Here is a 19,775-nt window from a genome sequence, read left to right as displayed (position 1 = left end):
AAAAGAAGAACAGAAAACCTTAGGAAGCAGAAGAGTCGTGGAAAGAGGTGGTGTCTGACCCCGTGGGCGCTAAGAGAAGGAGAGGGAGGAGAGTGTGAGACCACAGAGACCACAGGAGATGGGATGTCAGGAAGGAGCGTGTGAAGGAAGTTGTTCTAACAGAGAAGTTAAGAAAGAGGGCAGAAGCCTTGCACAAAGGAATTAGCACTTTTCCACATCATCATACACGTATACTTAGGGAGCAGTGAGAAAGTCTCAGTGGGACTCCCCTGGCGGTCCAGTGGTTAAGACTCCGAGCTTCCACTGCAGGGGGCCCAGGTTCCATCCCTGGTCAGGGAACTAAGATCCTGCATGCTGTGCGACGCGGCCAAAAAAAAAAGAAAGGAAAAAAAAGAAAGTCTCACTGTTCTTGTAGGGTGGTATTTGTAGCTTGTTGTCTATACAGAAAACTAGGTTTAAAAAAAAATTCTTTTTAATTTACTTTGGCTGCACCAGGTCTTGGTTGCTGCACGCAGGATCTTCGTTGCTGCACGTGGGCTTCTTAGTTGTGACACGCGGGATCTAGTTCCTTGACCAGGGATGGAACCCAGGCCCCCTGCATTGGGAGTGCGGAGTCTTACCCACTGGACCACCAGGGAAGTCCCCAGACTAGATATTATTGTTTATAAACCTGCCAAAATGATTTTGCTCCCTTCAATTTATCATAAAAACAGAAACAAGTTCCTCCTAAAATTGAAAAAAATCATTTGAAGACAACTCCATTGCATATTTCTCCCAACTCTTGTTGAATGATAAATATAGGTGCCTAGAAAAACAGACTTTTTATCTGCTTCATCCTGTAAACACATCTCAGAGTAGTAGATTGAATTACAGTACTGTGTATTCTTCATAGGAAGTATTACCTGGTATCACTCAGATGCTGTGTCTGGGAACTGTTTGCTAAGGGTGAGAGCACTTATCTGTTGACCAGTCAATAAACTAAGTGGTGCTGGCGGACACAAGTTCAGTTATCCAGGGGTGTTTATATTGAGGGTGTGCAGCGCTCAGTGACCTATGTCTTTCCAGCCTTCTTGCTGTAGCAATGCACTAAACCAGAGCGTCTTAAAAAACTTTCCTGAGAGTCTTTGATATTTGTGTGGAATAAATGGGATAGATGGAATTTTAATTCAGCTGGAGCAACAAGTTCATGCGGTTGCTTTGACCGCATTGTGATATGGAGTTGATGGTTTCCTGTTAACACACTGGCAACTAACCTCTTTATTCTGAAGTCTAAAGGATGATATTAATATTCAGACTACTAAAGAAAATGTATTTTGTGAATTTTGAAGTGTGCTTTGTCTTTAAGCAGCTTGAACTTTGATCAGTTTTTATTAGATGGTAAAATTTTGTTACTCAAAAAGTAAAATAAGTATCCTAAAGAATATTTTTCTAATTTTTCCCCCTAATTTTTTGTTTTGTAATTTTAATTTTGTTCCTTCAGCCAGCAAGGATTAAGGAATTGAGAAGGGCCCACATGTCAGGATGTTTGCTGGCTTTGGTACTTTTCATCTTCAGTAGAAGTTCTCAAAGAGGCCTTTCTCGAAGAGAGATCTCTCTTTTAAGTTCCATTTTTGGCAGAGTATTTTGAGAGTTATAAATAATAATAGGGCATTTCTTTCCAATTTTCTGCTGCTTGGTTAATTTATCTTTCCCCAAGTATTTTTTGTTGAGTGTATGTACTTACTTAAGACAGGTGTTACAGAATCTAATTTTTAAAGTTCCCTTAAAGCCCTTTTAGGAGACAGTTTTAGACTAACAAATTGTGTTTAATTTTTAACAATTTTTTGAAAAATTATAGCTTCAATATCCGTACATTCCCCACAAAAAAGCACTAAAAATCATGCCTTGCTGGAGGCTGCAGGACCCAGTCACGTTGCAATCAACGCCATTTCTGCCAACATGGACTCCTTTTCAAGCAGCAGGACGGCAGCTCTTAAGAAGCAGCCCAGCCACATGGAGGCCGCTCATTTTGGTGACCTGGGTGAGTGACGTTCCGTTTTTGTTAGCCTCCCAGGAGGAGGGAATGAGTATAATGTGAAATTCCTGCCAGAGGGTACAGAACCGTATGGTTGGGTGGGGCTTTGAAAAAAATGTTGAAACTGGAATAACAGCTCTAAGTATAGTGGGTAACTCCACGTTGTGCCTCTGTAAGTAGAAAAATGGGCCATTTCCAGACGAGGAAATACATTTGGCCACTAAGGATATGAAAAGGATGTCTCATTGCACTAATGCTCAGTGAAGTGCAAATTAAGATAATGAACTAATGCCCCCTAACGCATCGGCAAGTATTTGAAGTTTGATCATTGGAACATTTAGTGTAGCTTCAGAGAAAGAGCCACTCCTGTTGAGTGGAAGTGTAAATTGGTAAAGATTTTTTGGAAGACAGTTTGCAAGTATTTATGAAAAGATAAAGTATAAGATCTGGCCCTCAGATATGCTCCCATATGTGCACAAAAATATATGTACAAGTATGTACAAGGCTATATTTGATAGCAAAAAATTAGGAACAACATATAAATGTCCATTAATAGAGAAGTAATCCAGTTGTGATATACCCATACTCCTGAATACCATGTAGCTGTATAAAAGCCTGCAGAAGACATTGAGAAATGCTAAGGTAAGTTAAAGTGAAAAAAGCTGGTCCCATAGTGGCATATATAGTAGGATCTCTGTTATGTTCAAATAATTCCTCCCTCTCCTCGCAAAAATAGAAAAGATGTGCAGGAGATCCCCGTTTTCTGAACATTTGTTGCCCAAATTTCTGTGCTTATAAAAATTGTTTGTCAGTTTATCATAAATTGAAAACAATCTGTGAATGGATTGACTTTAATAAAATTAGTCCCTCTTTTAATACCTCTCTCTGCTTAACATCCGTGTGTATTCAAAGCTGAGGTGTTGGAGTCTCTGTGGGTCCCCCTTGGCCGTGGACTGCAAGTGACATTTGTGTTGGTCACAGAGTGAAACTGTGAGTGTCACTGGATTACTCGTATGTTCAGTGGAAATGTAAAATGGTACAGACACTCTTGAAGACAGTTTGGCGGTTTCTTATAAAGCTAAACGTGCAGTTACCATGTGACCCAGCAATTGCAGTCTTAGGCATTTGTCCCAGAGAAATGGAAACTTATGTCTACAAAAAAACCTGTACACAAATGTTCATAGCAGCTTAAGAGCCAGAAACTGGATATCCTTCACAGGTGACCAGTTAAACCATCTGGAACATCCACACCACAGAACACTCCTCAGCATTAAAAAAAGGAGCCAACTCTTGATACCCAGAGCAGCGTGGGTGAATCTCAAGGGAATTCTACTGAGAGACAAATGTCATTCTGTTCTGGAAATGACGGAGTGAGAGACATGAGGAACAGATGCGTGTTTGCCGGTGGTTAGGGGTGGGGGGTAGTTATAAAAGGCCACACGAGGCATCCCTGTGTCACAGGAACTGTTCTGTATCTTGATGGTGTTTACACGAATCTACACATGTGGTAAAATTGCACAGAACTGAATACACACACAAGTGAGTACTAGTAAAACTGGGGAAATCTAAGTAGGGTTGGTGGGTTATATCAGCATTAGCATCTTGGTGTGATATTGAACTGTAGTTTGAAAGGTGTTACCGTGGGGGAAACTGGGTAGCAGGTACACAGGTTCTCTCTGTATTATTTCTTATATCTGCGTGTGAATCGCCATTGTCTCAAAATTAAAAGTTTAATTTAAAAAAAATGGTTTATGGCTCACAGCGGATCAGGATTTCCTAACGTGCATGAAGGAGACGTTCACGAAGACGGACTAGTTAACACTGGCAGCAGGGTAGTCAGCTAGGACAGTGGTGCACAGAGAGCCTCAGAGGACATGCCAGAGGGTTAAGAAAAGCCCTTTTGAAAAACGGATGAAGCCCCCAGTGAATTTTATGAATATGAGCCTCTTTATGTCATGCTCTGTGCAAAGAGTTCCTAACATCTTTGGGGCTTATGTCCACACGTTCCCACTTTTTCCTCAGGATAAGTTCCTAGAAATGGAGTCACTGGTTGAAAGTCATGCGGATGGCTAAGGCTTTGCTGTCTGTTACTGAACGCTGCTCCAAAGAGGTTTTGCCACTTTATGTTCTCATAATCTGTTTTGCTGTGCCCTGGTTAGTGCTTGTTATTTTTTTTAAAACATCTTCCAGTTTGACAGGCAAAAATGTTATCTTCTATTAATTTGCTTTTCTGAGATTTTTAATGAGGTCGAATTTTTAAGATATTTTTATTGGCCTTTTTTTTTTCTTTCTTTGGGACTAGTAGCATAAGATTTTTTTTCCTTAAGAATTTACATGGTCGGGACTTCCCTGGTGGCACAGTGGATAAGACTACACGCTCCCAATGCAGGGGGCCCAGGTTCGATCCCTGGTCAGGGAACTAGATCCCACATGCATGCCACAACTAAGGAGCAGGCAAGCCACAACTAAGGAGCCAGCCTGCTGCAACTAAGACCGAGCTCAACCAAATAAATAAATAATTTTTTTTTTTAAAAGAAAGAATTTACATGATCTGAATTGCCATGAAAAGAGATGTGAGGATTAATTGAGTTACAAAGACCTTTTTAATCATTTAAATAAGTTTTGGCGGTTGTCATCGGTTACTGAACTGCTAACTCTTTTGCTTCTTTTAGGCAGATCTTGTCTGGACTACCAGACTCAAGAGACCAAATCGAGTCTTTCAAAGACCCTGGAGCAAGTCCTGCACGATGCTGTCGTCCTCCCATATTTCATTCAGTTCATGGAACTTCGGAGGATGGAGCATTTGGTTAAGTTTTGGTTAGAGGCTGAAAGTTTTCACTCTACAACTTGGTCCCGAATAAGAGCACACAGTCTGAACACAGTGAAGCAGAGCTCACTGGCTGAGCCCGTCTCTCCTTCTAAAAAGCACGAAACTGCAGCAGCTTTTGTAACTGAGTCTCTTGACAAGAGATTAGAGGATTCTGGCTCAGCCCAGTTGGAAGGAGTTGACCTGAATAACAGAACTAGCAACACTCCGAATCACTTGCTGCTTTCCCAGGAACGTGACGGCGCCCATTCTCTCCACCTGGAAACAGCCAGAACAGGAGCTCATCGAGGTTCCATGGAAACCCAGGAATCCTCCGGACTTACAGTAGCCAGTAGAAATAGTCCCTCTTCTCCACTAAAGGAATTATCAGGAAAATTAATGAAAAGTAAGCATGTGATTTTTGTCTCTCTTTATCCTGTGTTGTTGTTGTTGTTTTAATCTATTTACAAAGTGGAACTTGAGATGTGATTAGAAGGGTTGGAAGAGTTTTCTCCCACACCCACTTGCAAATTTGGGAGTAGCTGGGTAGTGCCCTGAAGTAGGATCGGTGTGTGGAAAAGGAACAGAAGGGCTGTCTGCAGTGATTGGATCCTCTCCGAAAGATGCTGGCAGAATTAGCTAATGAAGAAGGGTAAGGGTCTTCCTGCTTCTTCCTCCACAAATTTTGAAATCAAATCCTTACCCAGATAGCTGATTTCACTCCTGTCTCAGTCTTAGTTTTATTACTGTTTTCCTGTGCTTTGCAGATACACTTATGTTTTAATTGCAGCAGCCGACATTGAGTTCTGTGTTAGGGGCTGTACTTGGATTTCATGGAATAGTCCCAGCAGCCCTGTGAGGTCGGCAGTTACCCCGTCTCATACGCGAGAAAGCCGTGGCTTGGGAAGGTGGAGGAGCCTGCCCGGGTTACTCAGCAAGAGGGAGCCAGGGTTAAAGCCCTGGCATCTTGACAACAGCACCTCCTTTTTCTTCTCTGTTAGTTTGAAAATTACACACTCTTCATTTTTCAGGTATCACCTCCTGGAATTCTGACTAGACAGCTTCCAATCCAAGCTTGTCCTCTTCTCTTTTATCTTCTCTTTGTTTCTCAGAGGTCTAGGTGATTTCTTTTTTGGTTTTTCCTTGTGTGCTTTTTTCTGTTCTTTTTTTCTGCAAAGACTTTATTAGGGCAGTTTTTAAGGTACACAGCAGAATTGAGGGGAAGGTTCAGAAATTTCCTGTATACCCTTTACCCCCACACATGCGTCCCCTCCCCCATTAAGAACATCCCCCACCAGCCAGAGTGGCGCACTTGTGGTGATGAGTGAACTGCCTGGGCACATTATAATCACCCAGAGTCCACAGTTTACTTTAGGGTTCACTCCTGCTATTGGATGTTCTGTGGGTTTGGGCGAACGTATAACAACCTGTAACCGTCATTATGATCTCATAAAGAACATTTTCACTGCCCTAAAAATCCTTCCTGTTAGTCTCTCTGTACCTGCTAATTTTACCTTGGGAACCACTGATCTTTTTCCTGTCTGCATAGTTTTGCATTTTCCAGAATGTCATATAGTTAGAATCATATAGTATGTAGCCTTTTCAGATTGATGGTGACTTCTTCAGATCTATCTTTTAGTTCTTTGATTCTCTTTTAAAATGGGTCTAATCTGCTGTCGAATCAATCTTTTAACATGTTATCTTAATCTACAAGTTGGTGAATTTTTCATTTCTAGAAATTCTTTTTCTTCAGATTTGCCTGGTCATTTTTTAGCTTCTTGTTCCTTTAGCCCTCCATCCCACTTTTGAGCACATTTTTTGTTTATTTAAATTTATTAAACATACATTCATTATCTGATAAGCCCAATATCCCTGTTTTTGTGTATCTGATTCAGCATTTATTTGTTTCTTCAGATTCACACTCTTGGTAGCCTGGATTTTGGTGGGTTTGGCTGTGAATATATGTCTTTGGATTTTTATCTTTGGTAATCTTCGAGGACTCTGATTAAATTGGGTTACTCTAGAGTGTGTTTGCATTTGCTTTTGCCATGCATCGAGGGCCAGCTTCATTGCTATCCTGCTACCACTTAAAACTAAACTTCTGTCTTGGGTTTTTCAGGCCCTAACCTCTTAGGGCCTTCTACCTGGTTTTGGTCTAATCTTCTACCCTGTTTGGGCCCTGGGCAACTGCCCTTGAAAGTGCAAGCCTCAGGTTTCTTGGAGTTGGTGGTTTTTCTCAGGCGAATGCCCTCTCACTCTTGTACTTCTCCCGTCTTGATTTGTACTGGCTCCTGCGGGTCCACAATTCCCTGTCTGCAGGCCAGAAATCCAGGAAGCTTTACCTATCACAAGTTTTTTTTTTTCTAAATGAACGGAACTTGACCTGAAGGGGTATGAGCTTAGTGCAGAATCATGAGCGTAATCATTGCACATGCTGCTGGGGTATTAAAATGATACGTAGAGACACAGTGCGTAATGTCTGTAAAAACCTGATTCCAGATTCTAGAATATTAGTGGTCCCGAAGCTTTCAGATGAGGAAAGCTTTGTGCTTGTTTCTGCCTCTGTTTCCCTTCCTTTACCACAGTCTCTGATATACTTTTCAAAAGCTTTTTGGGGGGATTTGGTATTAGGAAGTGTTCCTTTGAACATCTCGTGTGGTCTGTTTCTAGAAATGGAAGTCTGACGTCTGTTTCTTTTATTGTAATACACTTGACTGGGTTTGGAAACTGTTCTGGTGGCAGTTTCTTTCAGTAGCAGCGGAGGCATGAAAAGAGAACTAGGCTTTCATTTTTTGTTACTTAAAAAATTTACATGCAGTAAATTTGACACTTTTTGATGTGTGCTTGAATTTTAACACATTCATAGGTTCCTGTAACTGTCATCTGTCAATTTTAATAATGTAGCAGCCAGTTATTTTACCAGCAAAAGCAAGCGTGTTTGGAAATAGCCAGAGGAATTGCAGTTTGAGGTATGCAGATAGTGGTGGACCATAGGCAAATCCAGAGAAGAGGAGCCTGCTTTTTATCTGGAAAAGCAGGGGAGCTGGGAGGGGCTGTAACCAGAGACTGTGGGAGGAAGCTGGGTGTCCAGAGTGTAGAGGCTTCTCATTGGTTGGGCTGCTACTGTGTCTGATTGGCTGGGCTGCCCTGCAGAGAAAAGTTTTCTTCCTGCTGGATAACAGAGGAGACAGCACCTTCCTGTTGGAGTGTGGGTGCTAGTTCCTTCCTGTTTGGGGTAACAGGGCTGCCTCGAGGGGCAGGAGAGCTCCCCTAAAGTTTGAGATTCACTGTTTTAATGTTCCAGGGTTGAAGGTCAAATGAATGTATTCATGAACGTGAAATTTGATAGAGTACTTTAAATGTAGAATTATAAATAATTTTTGAGCTCCCACTGTGTAAATCCTTCAGGTTAGGACTTTGGAGAGACAGAAAGAGGGTGTGGTGGGAGGTGAGGATGGTTACCTGTAACTTCTCTGCTTCACGACCCGAGCAGTGTAAAAGCAACATTACAGTGTAGGCTTGTTTTGTCCTAAGTATATTTAGAAATATATTTATTTGTAATCAAATATACATTCGTGTGTATGTGCTTGGGCGCACAGCAAACAACACCCTGCTAGTGATGAATGTGGTCAGTTACTGGTCCAAGTTGCTTTTTGATTTTTGAAGTTGTCCCCTCTTCCCTTACAGGTATAGAACAAGATGCAGTAAATACCTTTACCAAATATATATCTCCAGATGCTGCTAAACCAATACCCATTACAGAAGCAATGAGAAATGACATCATAGGTAAGCAGTGCTTGAAGCTGTGACCAAAAAAAAGGCCTGTTTTTGGTTATTGATTTAGAGAATTTTTCATGAAGAGGAAATTCAGCATATCCCTTCCTTGTCTGTTTCCAGTGTACTTTATTATATCTGATTGCAGCTCACTTGAAGTTTCCCTCTTACATGTTGGGCCCAAATTATTAGATTTTTGACTTGAATAATAGTAGCACGTTTACTGAGTACTTACTGTGTCCCAGACAATATTTTAAGCACTTCCCTTGGATAAACTCATTTAACCTTCTAAAGAACCTTGCAGCATAAATACAGTTATTTTGTAAGTGAGGAAGCACACAGAGAAGGTAAGTTATTTGCCCAGGGTGACAGCTCAGACATGACAGAGTTAGGACTTTGGCTACCACGCAGGGGTTCTGGCCTCATCTGCTATTTAGCCGTGTTTTTCACACTGTGAATTGAGACCAGTCTCCTCTTAGGTCCTCACCCGCCTGCCAAAAAAAGACTGGACTAGAAAAATCAAAGTGCTTCACGGTAGTCAGGGCAAACACACACCACTTCAGAAAATTGTTTCCATCCTATATACATATATGATGTATATATAAAATAATATATAATGATGTATATATAAAATAGAAATGTTTGAAAGCTTTTACTGTGTTGTATCAGAAAGACTTTGGGTCCATCTGTAATCCCAGGTACAAGTGGTTCATTTACTCACTGAGCAGGTATTTATTATATTTCCATCAAGTCCTAGTAATAAGTTTTGAGCTTTTATTACAAAACTTAAGTGTTTTGATTTATTCTACACCCCGCAGACCCGCCCCAGCGCGGGCTCTTTGGGCCTTTACTCACTGTCGGGGGCAGCGGGCCCCCCCGGTCTCAGCCGAGCTTCTGAAGCCTCCCGCCACACTCCCAGGCACGCCTGCTATCTGCCTGCCTTTTCTTTGCCCACACAGACGCCTGTGACACATAGGTCTTGTGGCTGTCAGCGCTGCCCCATCTGCTTGCATTTTGGAGTTTTCCCCCAGTTGTATTGCAAATATTGTCATGGGATTTAGTTTTTCTATGGAGCTCCTCTGTTTCTGTGTGAAAGTGTGTTGCTGCATCTTCTAGACTTTCCTAGACCAACTGTGCCTGATAATACAACGCATTAGAATTTGACTGTTTGAGGAATTGGTTGGCTAGTAATTCCTTTGGGTGTTTGTACCAATCGATAACTAAACTGTCTGGGGTAGGTGAGAAAAGGAGAGAGTTTTGAGTCAAATAAAATATTTTAAAATGTGTGTTGCTGCTTTGCTTTCCTTTCCTTATACTTTATCAAATTAATGATGTAATCCCATGGGGGAAGAATCTGCAGGATCAAGTTGATAACATGTAGCAATGAGGAAGGTTCCATTCTAGTGGGTGTAGTTATGTGTCTTAAGATGTTAATTTCCTTGTCTTTAGAGCAGCCCCTTTTGCCCTCTGGGCCTCATTCTTTTGACCCCTGCCCTAAGGAATTGTCTCCTCCTCAAGTTGGAGTATTTTAATACAGCTGTACTTGAAGTAGGTATAGTTTGAAGAAGCCTCCACATAAGCTTTTGGTGTGTATCCCACCTGTCTGATTTTGTGGTAGATGTTTTCTCTGGGTTTTTGGCGTTGCTTTTTAATTTCTTTGCTTTTATCTGGGGAATTAGATTGGCCCCAAAACTGTGCTTCCGCTGCCTGCTCCATCCTCCACAAACCCTTGAGTTGGTGGAATTTTTAGAATATTTTGGAGATACAGCTGACAGAATGTGCTGATGGTTTGGAATTGAGTGATGTGAGAGGAGAAAAGGAATCAAGCATGACCTCATTTTTTTAAAACCTGGATACCTGGGGCGGGGATGGAGTTGGCATGTGTGAGATGAGGAAGATGGCGGGAGTAATGGCTGACGGGGAGCGGCAGGAGTTGGGGTTTCAGACATCCCAGTGCTGAGCACCAAGTAGGCAGTTGGCCGTTAACGCTAGGAGCTCCTGAGAGAGGTCCGGGCTGGAGATGTGTGTTTGGAAGTGATTGGCCTGTGGATGGGTTTAGAGCCATGGAACTGAGTAACTTCCGTGGGAGGAGTGTGGTGAGTGAAGATGCGAAGCCTGAGGACTGGGTCCTGGGCAGGCCTGGCCTCTGAATGGCTGGCAGGTGGGGGGACCAGCGAAGGAGATGTGGAAGAAAGCCAGCAGTGGGGGCCCTTCTGTGTCAGCTGTGTATCAAGAGAGCAGTTATTTCTGGAAGCCAAGTGAAAACTGTTTCCGGGAGGAAGGGAGTGATCAGAGATGTTAAGCTGTGCTTATAGGTTAAGTAAGGTGAAACCAGCAGTGGACTGGACTTGGCAACACGGTGAGCATCTTAATTACAGTGGATCGTTAGGGACAGAACTTAACTGGTGACATCCTGAGAGCAAACAGGAGGAGTGGAGACAGCGAGTATGGCAACTCTTACAGGTATTTTACTCAAAGGTGACCTGGGAGGGAGAGGAGTGTTAGTCAGGGGACAGTGGTCTGGGGTTCTGTTTTTAAGCGACGTGTCATAAGCATGTAAGGCATATGACGGCATACACACACGTATACATGTATAACATGCAGACAGTTCATAGCAGCTGAGAATGAGGCAGGAGGAAGGAGTTGATACAGGAGAGAAGGGGGACAGTTGCTGTAGGAGAGGTGCCTGCAGGAGGTAAGAGAGGAGCGGACCCAGTGCTTAAATAGCTTCCCAGGTAGGAGCGAGGACAGTTCATCCGTAGTAACAGGAGAGATTGCAGAGGAAGTGATGCAGGTGAGTTGGTAGAGATGGTGGGAGGAGATGGAGTTCCTTTTGTGATTGCTTTTTTTCTTAGTGAAGTAAAAAGCAAAGTCATCTACAAGGAGAGTAGAACATGAGGTGTTATGACGCCCACGGAGAAAGGAGGTGTGCTGTGTGTCGCCCAGGAGAGTGTGGGCGTAAATGGACCAGGAGACTGTAGCAGGGTCCACAGGACTCGTTAGGGTCCTGCTGAGGTTGTGACTTGAGGTGAAACCAGCCATCATGCTGGGGTTTTTCCAGCCATGTTTAAGAGCTAACTAGTAAACAGCTTATTGACTTGTTGCAGTTTATTTAGGCAGTTCCTAATTTTAGCCCATTCTGTGTTTTAAAATTTCTACCAACTAACATTTTGATAAACAGATAACCCTTTTTCACAAGTCCTTAGGTTACAATCCTAGAGATAAGAATAGCTGATTGAAAGGGTATGTTCACTTTTAAAGCTTAGGCTAGAAACTGCCAGATTGCCCTCCAGAAAAAGACCAATTTACAGACCCCCAACACAACTGTCAGTTTTCCCATGCCCTTGTGCAAGCATGTGTGTCATTAAACAGTTAAGCTTGTGCGTTTTTAAAACAACTTTGTGCCAGTTTACTAGACAAAAGGTGGTGTGCCCCCATGTTGCGATCTGTAATTATATTTGCTTGGTTACTAGTCAGCACGCCTATTTTTTTACATTGGGTGTTTTATATTTGTTCTTCAAGAGTATATTTTCTTTTCGTGTCGTTTGTTCATTTTTCTTTCGAGACTTTCTTGTTAGTTTGTAAGAGCTCTTGATATATGTAGGAATGAAAATAATCTACCATTCATAGACTAAACTGTCATATATGCTACAAATTTTCCCCCCAGCTTGCCCTTTTGTTTTGGGGGTGTTTTAATGTGTTAAATTAATTTTATATTGTTGAATCTTTTGTTTTCTGCTTTTGCATATATGCTTAGAAAGACCTGCCCTACCCCAAGATCAGCTGTTCACCTGTATTTTCTCTTAATTCCATTTAAAACCTAATTTTTATGCCTTTACAGTTATTTCCTACTTTGATTTACAGATGTGTGTAGTTTGGATTTAGAGAAAAATTATTTACCATTTCTTTTACAGCAAAGATTTGTGGAGAAGATGGGCAGGTGGATCCCAACTGCTTTGTCTCGGCACAGTCCATAGTCTTCAGTGCAATGGAGCACGAGTACGTCGCTTTCTTGCTTCCACGTGTTGCGTGCTCGGGAATGTGGGTTCAGTCTCAGGAGTAACTAAAACCACGCTATCTTTGAGGATTTAAGTACTTTGAATGTTTACAGGATCTTATAGACATACCTTAAGACTATCTCGGGTGGTGGTTTCTTTTAAATATAAATTATATGAGTTCTATTAAAAACAAAACAGATTTTTATTTTTGATGTTAGTGTTTGCTAAGTTCAAAGAAGTTGTTGGGGGTGATTGTGACTGTGATGTGACACATAATTGGTTTATCTGTCTAAACACTGTGTGTCTCCAGGTGGGTTCCTGACTTGTGAGTGCACGCTCTAAGCTTAATGGATGCTGTGTTACTAAATCCACACAGATTTGTGGAAACTGCCTCCAAAGTTTTCTTAGATTAACTATTGGCGCATGCCCTCAAAAAAATCTCCGTATTCATTCTTTCATTTAGCATATATGAAAAGGGTGCTGTGCACAGCTGGGTATAGTATCTGCTTTGAAGGAAATTATAGCCTCAGAAGAGAAATGTAGGGCATGTTCTTTGGTTACTGTAATAGGAGGTAGCGTGTGTTAAATATCAGAGGAGAGGTGCAGGTCACTAAGAGGTGGGAGAGATTACTTATACAGGGAGAGGAGTCAGGAAGATGCCCTGGGAAGGGAGGTCACGTTGACCCAGGCTGTTAACATGCAGTAGGCACGGTGTGGAAAGAGTGTGTTCTTCCCAGTCGAGCTCTTTCCTTGGTCGGTCCCTCAAATTGTACCTTTTTGTCCACGTGCAGGCACTTTAGTGAGTTTCTACGAAGTCACCATTTCTGTAAATACCAGATTGAAGTGCTGACCAGTGGAACTGTTTACCTGGCTGACATTCTCTTCTGTGAGTCAGCCCTCTTTTATTTCTCTGAGGTAAAGTCTGCATTTCCTTTCACACTCTGTTAGAGCATTCCAGCCTCTAAGCTGTACGTGCTGGGGCCCTGTCTATAGCAAATACATTTCCAGACTGATCAGTTGGATTTAAGTACTTTAATTACTGTTTTAAGTTGTATCTAATGGCAAGAGTACTGGAATGGCATTAGTCAGATTAAAGAGAATGTGAAAATTCTATGTAAAATAACTTTACAAAACTAATTTTGAAAAACCTAATTAAACTACTTATAAGAGAATGCAGGTTTTTAGTTATTTAGAGCTGTTTTAGAACCACCAAGAATTTTATACTTGATTCCAGTGCATAAATGTTTGCAGACCAGACTTCAGAAGAGAGAAGGAAAAGTAATTTTTTTACCTGCTGTCATCATTTTACTTTAGCCACTTGATAGGATTGCCCCGTGAAGTGTTTGCAACAAGCAGTGAGAACATTCATCTCTTTGAGGCATACAGTTTAGTGTGATGGGATTTGTTAGGCTTCAGCAAATGAAATTCTTTTGTTGCAAAGCAAATGGCTATTCAGTCAAGATGGGAGGATTCCCAGGCTCACAGAGCGGTAACTGAGACTCACATTTGCATCCTGCCTCCTCACAAGAATACACGTATTCACCTGACTTAGGTTCTCACTCCCTCTCTTTGCCTTAAGTGTAAGTCAGCATCTGCTCAGGTTAAGATGGCCGCGTGGAGTGGTGGAAAGGATCGGGTGTAAAAGGTTCGGTCGGGTTGGTTTACTCTCTGCATGTTTGCCAGCGAGGAACCGCTAACCATCTTTAATTGTTACTCCAGTTCACTAAAGTTTGCACTCAGCTGTGTGGTGCTGGTTTCTTGTTGTTGTTAGTTTTTGTTTTGTTTTTTCCCTCTAAAAGAATATTTAAAACATTTTCAGTCTCAAATGATTGTAAGTTGCTGACTGGAATTAACTGAAAAAGTGAATCTGTTTTGGGGTGGGGGGTTTCTTTTGTGGATTTTTTTTTTCCTTTATGTCCTATATTTTAATAGTTGGGGCTTAGATACGGATGAGACATGGTGAGAGTATCCAGTTTATAGTCTGATTTTCCTCGCTTGTGTTTTCCCTTCCCAGTTCATGGAGAAGGAGGACGCCGTGAATATCCTGCAGTTCTGGCTGGCAGCAGACAACTTCCAGTCTCAGCTCGCTGCCAAAAAGGGCCAGTACGATGGGCAGGAGGCCCAGAACGACGCCATGATTTTATACGACAAGTGAGTCTTAGTGGTAGATGCAGCCCGCATTCCGTGAATGTTGAGTGTGGACGCATGCTTCGGAGATAAAGGTGCATCACCTCGGTCTCCGCTGTCACCGGAGCCCACAGGGAGCTGCGTAAGGGCTGCTTTTCCTCGGTGTGTCCAGAGTCGGGGGTGCGTAGAATGGGAGTTGCTGGTGGCGCAGGGTGGGGCTCGTGTGTGGCCAGCAGGGTGATGACGGTGGAGCTCACTGAGGGTTTCACACAAGATTTGCATTGGATCCTGAAGAATAAGTTGAATTCTGCTAGCCAAAGAAGGTGGGGAGAGCATCTTGGCAGAGGCATTGGTTCGAACAGAGTCATAGAAACTTTGGGTAATTGACACTTGGGTCGGGGGAGTAGGAGAAGGTGAAACCAGCTGGAACATATTGCCAGGGGTCTAAAATGTCTGCGTGGGATATACCATGTTTTCTGGTGCAAGTCTGCTCAGCCAGATTACTCAGTGAAGAGTAGTGTTTCCTTAGTTTTCACTGAAAATGAGAGGGCAGCACAGTCTTACAGTGAACAGAATTGAAAACTGGGACTGTTCCTCCTTTTCATCTAACTTTTCTCATTCTGTAAAGAAAAGTAGTGTGTTATTTGTATCCATGAGCGCTTGCTAAGAAGATAACTTGAGGGTAGAGAAAAATCCATGGGATATGAGGGTGGGAAGAGAGCTGAGAGCATCTAGGTCGGTGGTTCCCGGGCGTTGCCGGGCAGGCTCGTGCTCCTATGGACCTGAGAGTCACCTGGGAGCTGGTCAAAAATAGGTTTCCAGGCCTCTTCACTAGGAGGTTCTGATTCAGCAGGTCTGAGATGTGACCCAGGAATCTTTACTTTTAAGACACCAGCTGATCCTGATGAGTAGCCAGATTAGGGAGCTGGTCTGATTTTCCCATTTTGCAGATGAGTACACTAAGGCCCATGGAGGTAGAGTGACTTTCTCAAAGTCACAGGGCAGATTAGTCGCAGCATTTGGATGCAATTCTAGTGTTTGCTCAGTGTTTATTTTAATGTAATGTATTTGTGGGAAATCATTATATAAGAAACATCGTTATATGGACGTTCACGTAGCAAGCATTTACATTTAGAAATTTGAGGGACTTCCCTGGCGGTGCAGTGGTTAGGACTCGGCGCTGTCACTGCAGGGGGCCGGGTTCAATCCCTGGTGGTCAGGGAACGACATCCTGCAAGCCACATGGTGTGGCCAAAAAAAAATTGGGGTGCCCCAGAATTCAACTCATGGAGGAATATTTGCCAATGTAGTTGTTGTGGGATGGAAGACTCACTTTTTAAGAAAATAGGGATAATAAGAAAAAAGAAGAGTTTTTTTTAATGCTGGAACAGAAGAGTGGCAGGAGTCAGGACCTGGCTGGAGCTCAGCGCCACGCAGAACAGAGACCCTGTTTGCTCACGGGATCCCATTTTCAAACTGGGAGCCATTTGCCATGTTTAAGTGAAGGTTGCTGTGTGACCCCCACCCCCACCCCCAGCGCTGTCGCTTTACCAGTTCCTGCTTATTTCTCTGCCTTCACTTTTTGCGATCGTGCCTCGTCAGCCTGTCTGTATTTGTATTATGCACAGGAGCCAGAAGCCACAGAATGCTCAGAAGACAACATTTATATGTTTTTCTGCTTTTGATGTTTTTTTTGTATTCAATTTATAATCATTTTACAGAAACACTAGTTGCATTATATCCTATGAAGTTAGAAATCTTTGAGTTATCATTGATTACTCTTTGTCCTTTCTATGCCAAATCATTAGCAGATCCTAGTATTCTACCTGAGTACATCAGATTCATCCATGCCGCCCTCAGCGCTGTCGTGCTTGAATCCTTGTGTGCATATTACATACGCCACACAGTTATGCGGGGATGTTTTCTGCTCTCTTTCCAGGGGACAGTCCGTGTCTCACCCTCTTCTAAGTCTGATTCTGTCTGCCAAGCGCTGGACAGAGACCAGCTGCCCATTGGATGCATGTGATAGGTTTCTTTGCCTTGCTTGTAGCCTGACTGTGGAAAATTTTAAACAAGAAATGAGGACAGTGTAGGCAGATAGGGAGGGGCGGGTTGCCTCGGCTGTCTCTGGGGCCGTGGGAGCGAAGGTCACAGCAGGGCTGTCGACAACCCAGCTCTCTAGTCCCAGGTCAGCAGGAGCCTCACAGGAGGTTCTCTGGTGTACATGCCAGACGTTGCTTGTGGTTGCTGTGGAATTGGAGTTTACTTTGGCTGTCTTTCCCCCATAGGTACTTCTCCCTCCAGGCCACGCATCCTCTTGGATTCGATGACGTCGTACGGCTGGAAATTGAATCCAACATCTGCAGGGAAGGTGGGCCGCTGCCTAACTGTTTCAGCACTCCGGTGCGGCAGGCCTGGACCACCATGGAGAAGGTAACCAAAGCTTCAGAGACGTTAACCACAGGAAGTTCTTACTGGTGGAGCTCAGAAAATAGAACGTGGGAAAAAGCAGACACGACAGAACAGTGCAAGACTGAGGAGGTGCAGCAGTGATCAAGAGCAGAGGCTTTGGGTCTGGCTTGGTGTGTGTCAGTCTTAACCTTCATAGGCTGAGTGACCTCAGGCAGCCACTGAAATCCTTTCCTCATTTTCCTCATCTGTGAAATGGGGCTAATACAGATACTTACCTCAGAGTTATTTTGAGGATAAAAATGAGATAAGACGTGTAGAGTGCTTGCTAGTAACAGCACCTGACACATGATAAACATTAAAAAATGTTAACTGCCATTAATACTGTTGTTGTTACATCTTTTAGATAATAAGATAGTATTGATCAAAGTTAGCTTAGGGATGCTCCAAATATTTCACCACAACTCTCCAGCAGGGTTGGAGCACTAGTCTTGTGTATCATGATCACTTATAATAAAAAGTGTTGGAATTCGGGAATCAGTTAATTCTTCTGATGAACTAGAGCAGACTTTACTATGAAATGCACAGAGCCCAAGATAATCTCATATATGTCATGTGCATCTAGGTGGAAAGGGATTAGGTAAGCACTGCTACATGATAACTGAAATGGACCAGGACCCTATGGCCCTTGTCTGCCCCCAGTGTCCTCAGCCTGCCTTTTGTCTCTGGAAAAACGTTAGCCAAAGGATAAGTTTAACCAGACAAGTGAGAAAATGCAGAAACAAAGGAAAACAGTCAAAGGAGACCAAGTAATAATAGTTTCATCATTAAGCCTAGTCAAGGACCTTTAGTTCCTTCTCAAGGGCTATAGATAATATTCTGAGCCATGTCTCGTGAGCTGTCTTATAGATACTGAAACCCCCACCAGGTGGAAGAAATTAACTACATGATGACCAGACCCTAACCATGACACCAACTGCCCCAGGTCCGGGAATTGGCCGCAAAGAAATGGAAACAAACTGACCCTGGAACTGAAGACTAACTGTACCTAAAACAATCAAGATGACTGTCAGAGCTGACTATTGTTTCTGCATGTAGCTCCCTCCCTCTGTCTGTAAAAGCTCTTGCCCCCTGATTGTCTGGGGTGGGGGGGCGGGGGGTGGAGTTGGCCTTTGAACAGGATCCACCTCCCACCCCACCCCCGCCTGGTTGCCAGCATCTAGAATAAAGCAGACTTTACTTTCCACCAGCCTAACCTCTTTATTGGCTTTTGAGTAGCAAGCAGCCAGACCCCACTTTGGGTTACAGTACCACACATAAGTTGAATTTCAGGAATATGGAAGAGTTGCACATAAAAATCAAATTATTGGAGGGCTGGTGGTAAAGTGGGTAGACCATCAGGTATTGCCCAGGGTTGGTAATTTTTTCATGATTAAAATTAAAATTTTCTGATCTTAAAGGAGAAGTTCAAGGTCTGTATCATATAAAGAATGTAAACTTTCTGGGTAATAATGTTAAAATACAGATAAAAAATGTAAAAATACTCCTTACTAACTGTCTGAATCTAAGGAACTTACACCAATTTTAAGAGTAGGTAAATGGGAAAACGATGTGTGTGCTTCGTTCACTGATACTTTGAGTATTGCTGTGCCTGGTATTGTTTTTATGGGGTGAGCGAAAAAGAGCACAGCTTGCCCTCCTGGGGCTCTGTGTGCAAGGAAGGCACATGGACATAGACGTGAATGTTTACAGTTGCACTAAATGCTGTGGAGGACAAGCTGGTAATGGGAAATGCCAGTAATGAAGAGGGGGACTTATCATTAGTGGTTTTTAAATGCAAGTAAAAGCATCCATGTACCGTTAGACGTTTATTTAACAGCTATTTGAAAAGACAGAACCCACTGTTGGAAGGTCTGTGTCAAAGCAGGTGCCTGTATAATATCGCTAGTGACACATCCTCTACATTTCTCAGAGCTCACGTGTTCTTCCCAAAGGAAATCGGTTCAAAAGTCAAAATCAGTGTGTACACAAAGACTTTTATTAATATTGCTATTTATATTAATAACAAACCAGAAAAATCTAGTTTCAAATTAGATCCACTCTGGTCACCAAGAAGTCTAAATATCAAGTCCATTCAGCAGTTTCATGGCAGGTTTTCTGGGGGCGGAAAAACCTGTAAATTGTAGGCATTGTGGTTTTAGTTACAATGTAAACTGTGTACAAAGGGCGGATGCTTGGAGTGTAAGGTGGAGCAGTAAAGTCACTGTGTGCTAACTGGTAGCACTGAAGGTAGAATTTTGTTGTAAAATAAAGTTTTACTGTGTTTGATTTCAGTTTCAGAACAGAGTGTACTCTCTCTTCCAGGTCTTCCTGCCTGGCTTTCTATCCAGCAACCTTTATTATAAATATTTGAATGATCTCATCCATTCGGTGCGTGGAGATGAGTTCCTGGGAGGGAGTGTCTCGCTGGCGTCTCTGGGCTCTGCCGGCCCCCCTGACGACTCCCACCCCGGGGCGGCCGACAGCTGCGCCTCGCAGGTAGTGACCCTTTCACCTGGGTCCTAGCATCAGATCCCGTTTGCAGGTTTTAGGTTGTAGAAGAAACAAAGGAGCGGTGGAATGAGCCTACTTTTCTACGTGCTCACCA

The 19,775-nt window shown here is 42.8% G+C and overlaps 1 protein-coding gene across 6 annotated transcripts in view; it reads left to right on the top strand.

Annotated features, from left to right (window-relative positions):
* Positions 1–19,775, top strand: part of AKAP10 (A-kinase anchoring protein 10) — a 56,603-nt gene that overhangs the window by 12,960 nt on the left and 23,868 nt on the right. For all 6 annotated transcript variants that reach the window (XM_057714181.1, XM_057714177.1, XM_057714179.1 and 3 more), the window contains 8 exons: positions 1,838–2,020; positions 4,687–5,226; positions 8,508–8,606; positions 12,509–12,593; positions 13,384–13,507; positions 14,607–14,743; positions 17,008–17,152; positions 19,493–19,666. In XM_057714181.1, coding sequence (XP_057570164.1) covers positions 1,838–2,020; positions 4,687–5,226; positions 8,508–8,606; positions 12,509–12,593; positions 13,384–13,507; positions 14,607–14,743; positions 17,008–17,152; positions 19,493–19,666 — 1,487 coding nt within the window. The remainder of the gene's footprint in view (positions 1–1,837; positions 2,021–4,686; positions 5,227–8,507; positions 8,607–12,508; positions 12,594–13,383; positions 13,508–14,606; positions 14,744–17,007; positions 17,153–19,492; positions 19,667–19,775) is intronic.

The sequence above is a fragment of the Hippopotamus amphibius genome, chromosome 17 (genome assembly GCF_030028045.1).
Source record: "Hippopotamus amphibius kiboko isolate mHipAmp2 chromosome 17, mHipAmp2.hap2, whole genome shotgun sequence".
Classification (NCBI taxonomy): Eukaryota; Metazoa; Chordata; class Mammalia; order Artiodactyla; family Hippopotamidae; genus Hippopotamus; species Hippopotamus amphibius.
The sequence above is the reverse complement of the archived record's forward strand: the minus strand, read 5'-3'. Positions and strand labels throughout refer to the sequence as shown.